Here is a 14,061-nt window from a genome sequence, read left to right on the forward strand (position 1 = left end):
TGAGTGGCTCACTATTTGTCCAGGCTGATTGGTCTTGAACTCCTGGGCTCAAGCAATCCTTTCACCTCAGCCTCCCAAAGAGCTGGTGTTACAGGTATTAGCTATCACACTTGGCCAGTGTATCCTTTTCGAATCTCAGTTTTTCACCTTTAAAATGGTGGTAACAAGGTCAGGTGTAGTGGCTCAAGCCTGTAATCCCAGCACTTTGGGAGGACGAAGCAAGAGGATTGCCTGAGCCCAGGGGTTCGAGACCACCCTGGGCAACTTGGTGAGACCTCGTCTCTACAATACATTTTTAAAAACTCAGCTAGGTGTGGTGGTGCATGTCTGTAGTTCCAGCTACTTGGAAGACTGAGGTGGAAGGATCACCTGAGCCGAGCAGGTAAAGGCTGAAGTGTCCATAAGCATGCCACTGCACTCCAGCCTGGGTGACAGTCAGACTCCGACTCCCAAATGGTGGTAACAGCAACAAGCTTACAGAGTTGAATGGAATAATTTTAGAGTTTACCAGAATCTATGGAAGTTAATAGGCACCACCAAGTTTTCTAATTTTGGATTCACAGAACCAATCCTTGTGAAACAGACACCAACCCTACTCAGTAGACCACCTCTTTTTAGTTTAGAAGGTCTTTGTGTAGGCTGGATAATACTATGAAAATGAGAAGAAATTAATTCCTCTAATAGACACAGACTACTTACAGACTTTGTTTTATTATAGTACATGGGCTGGGGCTGATGGGAAGGTGTAGATATAGTAGGCAAACATGGTTAGCATCGGATGCCCATCCCAATTGCCATGAATGTGCCAAAGGTGCCGCCACTCTGCATCATGGTTTTCCCAATGCCGCCCATCAGCTCCCGACCCCGCATTCCGATCCTGAGGAAGAAACCAAGATGGGGCCATTTGGGAGAAAAATACATAACATAAACTGTCCTTTTCCAACCTGCTTGTCTGAGCACTTTTAAAAGTCTGGCAATCTATCTAATTTACCACTTACTGGATATTATCTCTTTCCACCTTGGATAGATAATGTCAAGGAAAATGATCCATCAGTTTCTAAGGGCATTCTTCTGATGAATCAACTGCTTTCAGTTGGTGGGAGGCAGCAGCCACAGCGTAAATTCCCTGGCAGGAAACCTGGTTTTAGGGCTCTTTGCTCCTGGTTACATATGATCCAATACACATTTGTCTGTTAGATGGTTTTCTGGTGTTAGCGATTTTTGTAGTCAGACGTGAGATTCAAGAGCCAGCTCTGCAGTTTACAAGACTATGTCAAGTGTAAAATAGGCATCACATTATTTACGAGATTGTTTTGCAAACAGTATAGAACTCAGTACAGGGCTTAACGCCAAGCTAAGTGCTCAGTAAATAGGAATGTATAATCCGGAGAAATCGGAATAACAGCTATTAAATGTGAAAATGATTTTCAGCGTGCAAAGTTGATCATCTCTGTCTCAAGATAGTAAAACCATCCAATATATTTGCTTCGTTATGCGCAACAGGAAATAAAAACAGCAACAGTAGGAACAACCAGTTATGAGCGCTTAATATGTGCCAGACTCTGTGCAAAGTGTGGTTATATGGTTCTTACAGCTGTATAAGGTGCGTATTACTGCTCTCATTCTACACTTAAGAAAATCCAGTCTCCAACTTGCCTAAAGTCACCGAACCATTAGGAGATGGGCCAGAAAGCATTGATTCTACAGCCGAGACTCATAAGCACTGACGTTTCCAACACGACCTCCCAGGATTCCTCGCCAGCAGCGGGGAACTGGCGCAAAGCAACCTTGGTTCGGGCTCCAGGCCGAGTGGGGCGGGGCAAAAGGTCCAGTAGTCCCGCCCAGAGATCACCGCCCGCGCCCCTCACCTGAGACAGGAAAAGGTGCCGAAGAGTGCCCCGGCCGCCATGCCCACGGCGCAACCCATCACAAAGCCCATCTTCACGCGGTCGAAGCAGCTAGGCTGGGACTGTCCGTAGGGGCCCACGGCCACCGGCATCTGAGGGGGGCGAGGGATAGGAAGTGCGGGCCCGGCCGTAAGCCTGGGAGTCCGGGCGGGGACGGAGTCGGCGGGGTGGGGAGACGGCCCGAGGGTTCCGGGGATAAGGGAACAAAGTCGGCGCGTAGCCCGCCTCCGCCACCCTCTTCGCGGGCACCACACAGCTCAGCGCTGCGGGGTTCTGACGGCCCCTGCCCCACCTCACCTCGCTTGCTGGCTGGGTCGCTCCGCGCTACGTCTCACGGAAAGCGAGGCTCAGGGCGCGCGCCCGAGGAATCGCTTCCGGAGCGCGAGGCAGTACTTCCGGGCGTTGGGTCCAAAGACCGCAGCCACTTCGGGCGGTGGTCTCTGGCGCTGGATCATGCTACTACGAGCCGCTTGGAGGCGGGCGGCCTTGGCGGTGAAGGCGGCTCCGGGGCCGAGGCCCGTGGTCCCCTCTCGGGGGCTGCGCCTGCGCGGTACGCTCCCGCTCGCGGCCACTCTCCCTGGAGGCGCGCACTTTTCCCTTTGCGCCGCTGAATATTCCGGAACTCCCCGTCTCGTCCTGGCGCTCAGCCCTTCTGACCCCTTCTCAAACGTCCTTTCAGATGCTGCGTCTCTCAGACATTCTCAGGCCGCGCCCTGACCGGGTGCTTTCTCCGCGCCACCCCTCATGCCCTGCCCCGCAGGCCCCCAGAGCTTTGCAGGCTCGTCCTCGGGCCTTTTTCGGCTAATTTCAGGTACAGGCCGTGGCTGCAGTCCAGCCAGCAAGAGAGTTCAACTCCTCTGGCTCCACATTCCTTCTCAACGGCCTTGCCCTTAGAACCCTCCTCTCTGCCCATGAGACAATTTGAATACTGCACTCCGAGATTCCTGTCTGTCTCCTGTGAGGGATGATGCTTTGTTTCCTTTGCGTTGAGAGTCGACCCCAGCATTCCTGGGGTTTCTCATCTCACCTCCACCTAATTTTGTTCCTCTTTTTCGATGACCTGCGTTCACAGTTGCGTCCTGTCTTACGTGGCATCCGTTCTTGTTTTTGTCAGTTGTGGACCATGCTCCCCAGTCGGTGGTTCCCTCCGACAGGATCGTGGCTCCTGAGGCGGGGTCAGTGCTACGTCCTCTCTACATGGATGTGCAAGCTACGACTCCGCTGGTAAGGACGAGGGGCAACTTTTTTCCAAGGCTGTTACTAGGAGTAAATGATAGAAATGTCAACGCACAGAAATGACCGGATCCCTGTACAAGTGCGAACCACTGAGGTGTGCTGCGAAAAGCAGTGCACTGGGTGTCAGGAGGCTTAATTGTGGTTCACTAGAAACAACCGTACTACTTACTGGCTTTGACCTTGGTCACATCACTTCAGTGCAGGCAAAAGCGCCTACAAAGTAGTGCTTAGAGTTATGGGCTCTGAAATTTGCCCTACTGCCACTTAGTAACTATGTTAACTTGGGCAAGTTTTAAATGGGCTATATGAGCCGGGCTCGGTGGCTCAGCCTGTAATCCCGCGCCTTGAGAGGCTGAGGTGAGTGGATTGCCTAAGCCCGCGGGTTCGAGAACCGCCTGGGCAACTTGGTAAGACCTCATCTCTACAACAAGTCCTAAAAATTAACCGGGCGTGGTAGTGCGCGCCTGTAGTTCCAGCTACTTGGAAGGCTGAGGCGGAAGGATCGCCGGAGCCCAGCAGGTCGAGGCTGCGGTGACCGGGAGCGGCCACTGCATTCCAGTCTGGGCGACAGAGTGAGACTCCAACTCAAAAAATAAAATAAAATAAAATAAATGGGTTATACGACATGAAGCAGCTTTGAACGTAATGAGCACGGCGATATTAATTCATGTTTTCACCAGTGTGTGAGAAGAGATGTTTGCTTGGCCCTTCATAGATCATATTGTCTGGCAGAAGTGGAAGAACCTGCCAGACAATGTGATCAGGTGTCAAAACAAGGCAATGTTTGTAGCCCCTCTGAGTGGATGGTAGAACAATTGAGTTAAGAGGAGGGGAGTAGCGGGGTTCAGGCCTGTAATACCAGCACTTTGGGAAGCAGAGGCGAGAGGATTTCCTGAGTTCAGGGGTTCCAGACCAGCCTGGGCAACTTGACAAGACCATGTCTCTGCAATAAATCAAGAAAAATTAACTGGGCGTGGTGACACGTGCCTATAGTTCCAGCTATGTGTAAGGCTGAGGTGAAAGGATGGCCTGAGTCCAGCAATTCGAGGCTGTGGTGGCCGTGAGCTCCACAGCCTTGAATTGCTGGACTCAGGCCATCTTGCACTCCAGCCTGGGTGACAGAGTGAGATTCCAATTCAAATAGAAAAAGTGGGGAGTATGTTAGGTTGATACTTGGTTAATACCCAAAGGGACAAAAGAATGTTTGAGGCCTCAGCTTTGCAGTGTCTGAAGGGCTGGGAGTTTGTTGAGGCAGGGCGGGCAAGCCTGAGGGGACCAAATGAGCCCTGAGTTGATTATGGTCTCAAGGAAACCGATTTATTTTGTTTTGCTCAGGACCCTCGGGTACTTGATGCCATGCTCCCTTACCTGGTCAACTACTATGGGAACCCACACTCCCGGACGCATGCTTATGGCTGGGAGAGTGAGGCAGCCATGGAACATGCTCGCCAGGTTAGTACAGAGAAGTCTGGCAAGTTCTGAGGTCAAAGAGAGTCAATTGCCCAAGGGAGGCGTTTTCTTCTTGGAAGGTGTGGGTGGAGATGGAAAGGATTTCGAATTCATTCTGGAAGAGATTTGGAGAGCAGCTTGGAGTGTGACTGCATACATTTGATTAGTTCCCACATTTCTAAGCTAAATGACCTTGGGCACATTATCTAATTTCTTCAAGCCTTAATTTCTTTACGTTTAAAATGGAAATGGCAGTCATTTCTACTCCCTAGGGTTAGTGGGTAGATTAAGTGAGACAATGCTGGTAAAGTGCACATAATATTTATTCAATAAGTTCATTTTTAAAAATGCCTATTTTATGTGGGACTGGAAAAGAAGTTGGGATCTGGGATGTAACTAAAATCTGTCTTTTGTATTATCCTGGTAGGTACAGAGCTTTTCCATGGGCAGTCTGATAGAGTGTCATAGAGCTCTTCTTGCTCAAGAGCTGCCCTGGCTGTGTGTACAGCCTATTTCTGCCTAGGAGTTGATCTGTATCTGTTTTCTTGGCTTGCAGCAAGTAGCATCTCTCATTGGGGCTGATCCTCGTGAGGTCATTTTTACTAGTGGTGCGACCGAATCTAACAACATAGCAATTAAGGTAAGAGGGAAATCAGAGGGCATATCTGGGCTTGTCTAACTTGGGGATAGATTCCCTCTGTCATCTGGACTCTCATATATGTATATTTCCCAGCCACCCTATTATGAAGAGAAGACACACACTCTTTCTGATTTATTGCTTCCTTCAATCCTTTGCAATTTCCTCTATCTTAAAGCTATGCTGCTTTGGTCTGAGTTCAGTGAGGTAGTTGGATAGAAGAAGAGGTGGCTCTCACTTGATTTTTTGGATGGCATTTACTTCAGAGAGTGGATGATGGTGATTGAGCCCTTTTCCCCATTCTTTTGATCTAGTGATGAGTTTCACCCTTATATATATGATTTCAGGGCTGTCTTCCTCTTAGCCTTTCCTTTTCTTTTTTTTTTGAGTTGGAGCCTCACTTTGTTGCCCAGGCTGGAATGCAGTGGCACACTCACCGCCACCCCATCCTCGACTTACTGGGCTCAGGTGATCCTTCTGCCTCAGCCTTCCAAGTAGCTGGAACTATAGGCACACGCCACCATGCCTGGCTAACTTTTTTATTTATTGTAGAGATGAGGTCTCACTAAGTTGCCCAGGCTGGTCTCGAACCCGTGGGCTCAGGCACTCCTCTAACCTCAGCCTCCCAGAGTGCTGGGATTATAGGTATGAGCCACCACACCTGGCCTCCTTTTCTTTCTGATCAGATTTGTTTGCAACAAGATATCTCCATTTTGAAGAGCTTGCAGGTGTTCACTTGGTCACCCATTCTGGGATCAGTCATTCTATCCTTGGGACATAACAGATCCTTGGTGCTAACTCAAGTAAAATTCCACTTAGTAGTCTTGTTGGTGTTTCATAGAACATAATCACATTTGACTAGGCCTGGTTGTCAGGATTATTTGAGTAAATGCTAAGGCTCTGAGAAATTGTTGCCTGCTGTAGGTTCACCTCTGGCTCCACCCCCTCTCAGTTTTATCTTTTTTTTTTTTTTGGAGTTGGAGTCTCACTCTGTCGCCCAGACTGGAATGCAGTGGCCGCTCCCGGCCACCACAGCCTCGACCTGCTGGGCTCCGGCAATCCTTCCGCCTCAGCCTTCCGAGTAACCGGAATTACAGGCATGCGCTACCACACTCGGCTGATTTTTTAAAATTTATTGTAGAGATGAGGTCTTGCCAAGTTGCCCAGGCGGGTCTCGAACCCGCGGGCTCAGGCAATCCACTCACCTCAGCTTCCCAAAGGCGCGGGATTACAGGTTGAGCCACCGAGCCTGGCTAGTTTTGTCTTTTAATTATGCTGCCAGTGTTGGTTTCTTTGACCTTGGTCTGAATGTAGGAAACCTTGGACAGGCTTCAGAGTCATCAGTACTCTGCTTGATTGTGTTAGCAGGAGAGGCATCCTTTGGAGACCAGAGAGTCAGGGTGGCGGTCCCTCCAAAGCATTTTCTTTTTATTTATTTTTTATTTATTTTTGAGTCAGAGGCTCACTCTGTCGCCCAGGCTGGAGTGCAGTGGCACGATCATGGCCACGGCCACCACAGCCTTGACCTGCTGGACTTAGGCGATGCTTCCACCTCAGCCTTCCAAGTAGTTGGAACCACAAGCAAGCTCCACCATGCCTTGCTAATTTTTTGATTTATTGTAGAGACAAGGTCTTGCCATTCCCCAGGCTAATCTCGAACTGGAACTCATAGGCTCAGGCAATCAATCCTCTTGCCTCCACCTCCCAAGGTGCTGGGATTATAGGCGTGACCCACCGTGCCTGGCAGCATTTTCAAAATGTTGAAAATGTTTGCTTTGGAAGTCTCCACAGATCCCAAACCTTGAGGCCAAGGATTATTAAGAGTAGCTGTGAAGGTTGGATGCGGTGGCTCACACCTGTAATTCCAGCACTTTGGGAGGTCAAGGAGAGTGGAGTGCCTTAGCCCAGGGTTCAAGACCAGTCTGGGCAACATGGTGAGACCTTGTCTCTACGATAAATCAAAAAATTAAGCAGGTGTGGTGGCGCATGCCTATGGTTCCAGCTACTTGGAAGGCTGAGGCAGAAGAATCGCCTGAGCCCAGCAGGTCAAGGCTGTGGTAGCCATGAGCATGCCACTGCACTCCAGCCAGGGCAACAGAGTGAGACTCTAAAAAAGAATAACTGTGGCCTTGGCTCCCTCCCCTACCTTGGGGAGGTGAATCTCTGTCTCTAATTTGCTTTCTAAATAAACTATATTTTCCAATCTAAATTTAAAAAGTAGCTGTGATGGTATTTCTCTTAGTTGCCTGGATGGATAGAGTAAAATACCTACCTGCCACTAAAGAAATCTATGCTTTGGATAAGTGAGATAGAAGAAGGTGGGTGAGGGGCGATATAAAATGTAAGTTACCTTTTTTTCTTTCTTCTTTTTTTTGAGTTGGAGTCTCACTCTGTCACCCTGACTGGAGTGCAGTGGCCGCTCCCCGCCACTGCAGCCTCGACCTGCTGGGCTCCAGCGATCCTTGCGCTTCAGTCTTCCAAGTAACTGGAACTACAGGCGAGCGCTATCACACCCGGCTAATTTTTGATTTATTGTAGAGATGAAGTCTCACCAAGTTGCCCAGGAAGGTCTCGAACCCGCAGGCTCAGGCATTCCACTTACCTCAGCCTTTCAGAGCGCTGGGATTACAGGCTAAGCCACCGAGCCCGGCTACCTTTTTTGCTCTGTGGCTCAGTCTAGAGTGCAGTGGTGTGATCGTAGCTCACTGCAGCCTCAAACTCCTTGGCTCAAATGATTCTCTTGAGTAGTTCAGTCTTCAGCCTCTTGAGTAATCAGGACTATAGGCATGTGACACCATGTCCAGCCAATATATATATATATATTTTTTTTTTTGCTTTTTGTAGAGACGAGCATCTTGCTATGTTGTCCAAGCTAGTCTCAAACTCCTGGCCTCAAGCAGTTCTCCTCCCTCAGCCTTTCAAAGTGCTGGGATTACAGGCATGATCCTATTTTTTTGTAATAATTGAAATTCCAGGAATTTTTAAACCTATCTTTATTGTTTCTTCTGATACTAAAAGTAACACATACTCACAACTTTGTTTTGTTCAATACTATGTCCTGACACCTAGAAAATTACTTGGTACATTGTAGGTTCTTAATAAATACTGGTTGACTGAATGAATGAATCATAAATATGTAAACGATATAGAGTAGAACTCCCTAATTTAATCCCATAGTGATAACCACTGTTAATAATTTACTGTATATTTCTCCAAATTTTTAAACATAAATAGTAACCTGCCTTTGGGAGGCTGAGATGAGTGGATTGCCTGAGCCCGTGGGTTTGAGACCCGCCTGGGCAGCGAGACCTCATCTCTACAATACATCAAAAAATCAGCCGGGCGTGGTAGCGCATGCCTGTAATTCCGGTTACTCGGAAGGCTGAGGCAGAAGGATCGCCAGAGCCCAGCAGGTCGAGGCTGTGGTGGCTGGGAGTGGCCACTGCCCTTCAGTCTGGGTGACAGAGTGAGACTCCGACTCAAAAAAATAAATAAATATAAATAAATAAATAAGGAGAAGAGAATAGGAAAACAAAAAAACAAAAAAAAAACCCTGTAACCTATATATCATTATCATTGCTGTTGTTGTTATTATTTTAGAGATGGGGGTCTTGCTACATTGCCGAGGCTGGTGTTGAACCCCTACTGCCAAGTGATCCTCCTGCCTCAGCCTCCCAAAGTGCTGGAATTGAAGGCATGAGTCATTGCACCCAGCCTTATTATTTTAATTGACTTTATTTTTTATGGCACTTTTAGGTTCACAGCAAAATTGAAGGGAAGGTATAGAGATTTCCCATACATCCTCTACCCCTAGGTATGCACAGCCTTCCGCCATTGTCAACATCCTCCACCAGAGTGGTACATTTGTCACAATTGATCAACTGACATTGACACATCATTATCACCCAAAAGTCCATAGCTTAAATTAGGATTCACTCACTGATGATGTACATTCTTTGGGTTTAGACAAATGTGAGTCTTTCTAGTGAATTATCAAACTTGAAATGGTTGTGTGAAACCCTGAATCTGTAGCTTAGCTGGCAGAAGTACAGGTGGCTTGAAACACCCAGGACTTGTGTCTGGCATGTGAAGTAGAAGCAGTCTTGTGTCACTGAGTCCTTAACCTGTGGAGTTTTCAGTAACTCTGGGTAGTTAGTGTCAGAATTGAATTGAATTGTAGGATACTCACTGGGTATCAGAGAATCACCCTTGACCACTTTCCTTTCACAAATGGGCTGGAAGTTGTTGCTGTCTTTCTGAGTATGTTCTCCTTTTTCCCACCACCACCCATTTCTAGGGGGTGGCCAGGTTCTATAGATCACGGAAAAAGCACTTGATCACCACCCAGACAGAACACAAATGTGTCTTGGACTCTTGCCGTTCACTGGAAGCTGAGGGCTTTCAGGTTACTTACCTACCAGTACAGAAGAGTGGGATCATCGACCTGAAGGTAGGAGTGGCTCTTGGCAAGAGGAACAAAATGGGAGGGGCCTGCCTTCAGTCCATGAATCCACACCTCAGCTAGAGCAGAAGGATTAGCTCTACCAGTTCAGGTGGCAGTTAGAGAAATAGAACTGAAAAAGAAAAATATTCTCTCCCCCTTGAGTGTGTACTGTCCAGCTTTTCTCTGGAGGACTTGTTTCTTGGCTTTGTTAATGCTTTGTGGTTTATATGAGCACCACTGGGCACTGTGCAGGATGTCAGAGACCCACATTCACCATGGCAGAGCTCTGGCCCCCTCCTTCATTGCTCTGATGTGTCTCATTGCCCTAAAGGGGAGGTGTAGTTTTCTTTTTTTTTTTTTGAGTTGGAGTCTCACTCTGTCGCCCAGACTGGAGTGCAGTGGCCATTCCGGGCCACCGCAGCCTTGGCCTGCTGGGCTCCGGTGATCCTTCCGCCTCAGCCTTCCAAGTAGCTGAAATTACAGGCATGCGCTACCACGCCCGGCTGATAGTTTTCTTGAATATTTTCCTTTCGGGCCACTTTCTTTTCTTTTTTTATTGTTATTTGTGTAGTCAGGGTCTTACTCTGTTGCCCAGCCTGGAGTACAGTGGCACTATCATGGCCCACCGCAACTTCAGCCTCAATTTCCCGAGTAGCTGGGACTACAAGCATGCACTATATACGCAGCTAAGTTTTTACTTTTTTTTGTAGAGCCAAGATCTCCCTATGTTGCTAAAACTGGTCTGGAATTCCTAACCTCAAGTAGTCCTCCTGCCTCAGTCTCCTGGAGTGCTGGAATTACAAGCATGACCCACTGCGCCTAACCCTGCTTCCTTGTATTTCCATTTTATATAGTGTGTTTACTCATCCTGTCTGTCAGATTTTGGATACCACCATCCTTAGAAAAATCTTAACTTGCTGTTTATAGACAGAACCATGAGTCTAAACTCCAGACTGTTTATTGTCATCCTTCATTGTTTCTTCCCTCTTTACATTCAGTCATCAGTCATCATATCTGTGGCATTTTCCTATAATATCTCTGGGATTATACTTCCTTATCATTTCTTTGGCTGGATTATAACCTTTGTCTTAGCTACCTCTATACTTAAGCTCTGTTGCCTAAGCTGGTCCTTTAGCTACCACCTTACAGCTTGTCTTGCAGATCTTCATCAGACTTTATTTCTAAAAAACTCATTTGACCTTTTTTTTTCACTTTACTCAAAAATTCTGAGAGATTACCCATTTCCTTTGGCACGAAGTATAACTTCATTTACCTGACATTCAAATTTCTTTACATGATGCTTTTTTAAACATTTCCAAAAATTGAGATATAATTCACATATACTAATATGCACCTTTTTGTGTGTGTGTGTCGAATATCACTCGCCTAGGCTGGAGTGCAGTGGTGTGATCATGGATCACTGCTCACTGCAGCCCCTACCTCCTGGGCTCAGGAAATCCTTCCACCTCAGTCTCCCAAGTAGCTGAGACTACAGGTGTGCACTCCCATGCTCAGGTAACTTTTTTTTTTTTTTTTTTAGACGAGATCTCCACGCTAGTCTTAGACTCCTGCCCTCCAGAGATCCTCCTGCCTCAACCTCCCAAAGTGCTGGAATTACAGGCCTGAGCCACCATGCCTGGTCCAGTTCACCTTTATAAAGTGTACAGTTCAGTATTTTTTTTAGTGTATTAACAAAATTCACCAATATGTCTCTCTGAGTATTTTCTCCTTTTTTCCACCACCACCATTTCTAGGGGGTGACCAGGTTCTGTAGATCACGAAAAAAGCACTTGATCACCACCCAGACAGAACACAAATATGTCTTGGACTCTTGCCAATATTACATTCTAGACAGTGTTCATCACTTAAGAAAGAAAGCTATCTACTTTTTCTTTTGTCATTTGTGCTTTTGGTGTCATATCCAAGAATCCATTTGTAGATCTAGAATTCTGAAGATTTACCCTATGCTTCCTTTTAAGAGTTGTATAATTTCGGCTGGGCTTGGTGGCTCAGCCTGTAATCCCGCGCTTTGGGAGGCCGAGGTGAGTGAACTGCCTGAGCCCGCGGGTTCGAGACCCACCTGGGCAACTTGGCGAGACCTCATCTCTACAATAAATAAAAAATCAGCCGGGCGTGGTAGCGCGCGCCTGTAGTTCCAGCTATTTGGAAGACTGAGGCAGAAGGATCACCGGAGCCCAGCAGGTCGAAGCTGCAGTGGCCGGGAGCGGCCACTGCACTCCAGTCTGAGTGACAGAGTGAGACTCCAACGCAAAAAAAAAAAGAGTTGTATAATTTTAGTTCTTACATTTAGGTCTCTGATCTATTTTGAATTAATTTTTTATATGGTATGAGGTAAGACTCAACCTTATTCCTCTGCATATGGCTATCTTGTTGTCTTAGCACTGTTTGTTGAAAAGATTGATTTCCCCTGTTGAATTGTCTTGGCACTATTGTCAAAAGTCAGTTGAGGCCCAGGCATGGTGTCTAATATCTGTAACTCCAGCACTTAGGGAGGCCAAGGCTGGAGGATTGCTTGTCCCCAGGTGTTTGAGACCAGCCTGGGCAACATAGTGAGACCTTGTCTCTATAAAAAGTCAAACAAATTAGCCAGGCATAGCGGCATTTGCCTGTAGTCTCAGCTACTTGGCTGAGTCCAAATGATCGCCTGAGCCCAGGAGGTCAAGGCTGTAGTGAGCCATGTTCGTGCTACTGCACTCCAACCTGGGTGACATGGTGAGACTCTGACTTTAAAAAAAAAAAAAAACAAAAAAAAAACCATATATATATATATACACACACACACACATATTTTGTTGTTGTTGTTGTTGGCTCTATAAAGAGACAGCTTTACAGAGTCATAAAATACTTTGGTTTTCCTTCTTTATCTGTTATGTGATGTTATGCCAGAGTCAGGTTGGAAACCACATTGCAAAGGAGAGTTATATTTGAGGCTGGACTTGGTGGCTCACGCCTGTAATCTCAGCACTTTGGGAAGCCAAGGTGGTAGGATTACTTGAGCTCAGGAGTTCCAAGACCAGCCTAGGCTACAGAACAAGACCTCATCTCCACAAAAAATAAAAAAATTAGCTAAGTGTGGTGGCATGTGCCTGCATTGCCAGCTGCTTAGGAGACTGAGGCAGATGTATTGCCTGAATCCAGGATGAGGCTACAGTGAACCATAATTGTGCCAGTACACTACGGCCTGCATGACAGAGTGAGACTCTGCCTCAAAAAAACAAACAAAAAAACAATTGAGCATATATATGTGGGTTTATTTTTGAAATCTCAGTTCTATCTGTATGTGTGTTTTTATGTCAAACCATACCATTTTTATTATGATAGCTATGTAGCAACTTTTGAAATCAGAAAGTATGAGTATCCCAACTTTGCTCTTCGTTTCAAGATTGTTTGGCTATTTGAGGGTCCCTTGCAACTCCATGTGAGTTTTAGGATCAGCTTTATGCAAGAAAAGCATAAATTGAAATTTTTTTTTTTTTTTGAGTTGGAATCTCACTCTGTCACCCAGACTGGAGTGCAGTGGCTGTTCCTGGCCACCACAGCCTTGACCTGCTAGGCTCCGGCGATCCTTCTGCCTCAGCCTTCCAGGTAGCTGGAACTACAGGTGCGCGCTATCATGCCCGGCTAATTTTTTATTTATTGTAGAAATGAGGTCTTGCCAAGTTGCCCAGGCGGGTCTTGAACCCGCGGGCTCGGGCAGTCCACTCACCTCGGCCTCCCAAAGGCACGAGATTACAGGCTGAGCCACTGAGTCTGGCTATAAATTGAAATTTTAATAGGGATTGATTTGAACCTGTAGACTGCTTTGGGGACTATTGCCATCTTAATAATGTTAAGTCTTCTAATTAATGAAAATGGGATGTCTTTCCATTTATATAGGTCTTTTATTTCTTTTAGCATTGTTTTGTAGCTTCCAGTGTATGTCTTGTGCTTTCTTGTTTAGATGTATTTCTAAGTATTTTATTCTGTGATGCTATTGTAAATTTTTTTTTTTTTGAGTTGGAGTCTCACTTTGTAATGTCTGGCTAACCTAGATGTTCTTCAACAGATGAATGGGTAAACAAACAATGTTACATCTGAAACATGGATTACTCTTTAATAAAAAGGAAAAAGGTTGGGCGCGGTGGCTCAGCCTGTAATCCCGCGCTTTGGGAGGCCGAGGTGAGTGGATTGCCTGAGCCCGCGGGTTCGAGACCTTCCTGGACAGCTTGGCAAGACCTCATCTCTACAATAAATCAAAAAATTAGCCGGGCATTCCAGCTACTTGGAAGACTGAGGCGGAAGGATCACCGGAGCCCAAGCAGGTTGATGCTGTGGTGGCCGGGAGTGGCCACTGCACTCCAGTCCGGGCGACAGAGTGAGACTCCAAC

General features: G+C 46.8%; 2 protein-coding genes across 3 annotated transcripts in view; one reads left to right on the forward strand and one right to left on the reverse strand.

The window, feature by feature from the left end:
* Positions 1-692: 692 nt before the first annotated feature.
* Positions 693-2,337, reverse strand: ROMO1 (reactive oxygen species modulator 1). Of its 2 annotated transcripts, none has more exons than XM_021707157.1 (3): positions 2,200-2,337; positions 1,869-1,999; positions 693-877 (listed from the first exon to the last, which is right to left on the reverse strand). In XM_021707157.1, the coding sequence occupies exons 2-3, from the start codon at positions 1,997-1,999 to the stop codon at positions 769-771; spliced, it is 240 nt and encodes a 79-aa protein (XP_021562832.1). In that variant the 5' UTR covers positions 2,200-2,337; the 3' UTR covers positions 693-768. The 2 variants fall into 2 exon arrangements, with proteins under 2 accessions (XP_021562832.1, XP_008072537.1); XM_008074346.2 differs by having other exon boundaries at positions 2,205-2,301.
* The window catches only part of NFS1 (NFS1, cysteine desulfurase), a 25,484-nt gene continuing 13,727 nt past the window's right edge, over positions 2,305-14,061 (forward strand). The window contains 5 exon segments of the mRNA XM_008074345.2: positions 2,305-2,457; positions 3,022-3,131; positions 4,479-4,595; positions 5,149-5,232; positions 9,527-9,679. Coding sequence (XP_008072536.2) covers positions 2,361-2,457; positions 3,022-3,131; positions 4,479-4,595; positions 5,149-5,232; positions 9,527-9,679 — 561 coding nt within the window. The 5' untranslated portion in view covers positions 2,305-2,360.

Source organism: Carlito syrichta, unplaced genomic scaffold (genome assembly GCF_000164805.1).
Source record: "Carlito syrichta isolate Samal-C Ts95f unplaced genomic scaffold, Tarsius_syrichta-2.0.1 Scaffold316401, whole genome shotgun sequence".
NCBI lineage: Eukaryota > Metazoa > Chordata > Mammalia > Primates > Tarsiidae > Carlito > Carlito syrichta.

Coding starts and splice junctions, on each gene's coding strand:
- ROMO1 (XM_021707157.1), bottom strand. CDS start 1,999: ATGCCGGTGGCCGTGGGCCCCTACGGACAGTCCCAGCCTAGCTGCTTC. Junction 878..1,868: donor GGCACCTTTTCCTGTCTCAG/GTGAGGGGCGCG, acceptor TTTCTTCCTCAG/GATCGGAATGCGGGGTCGGG.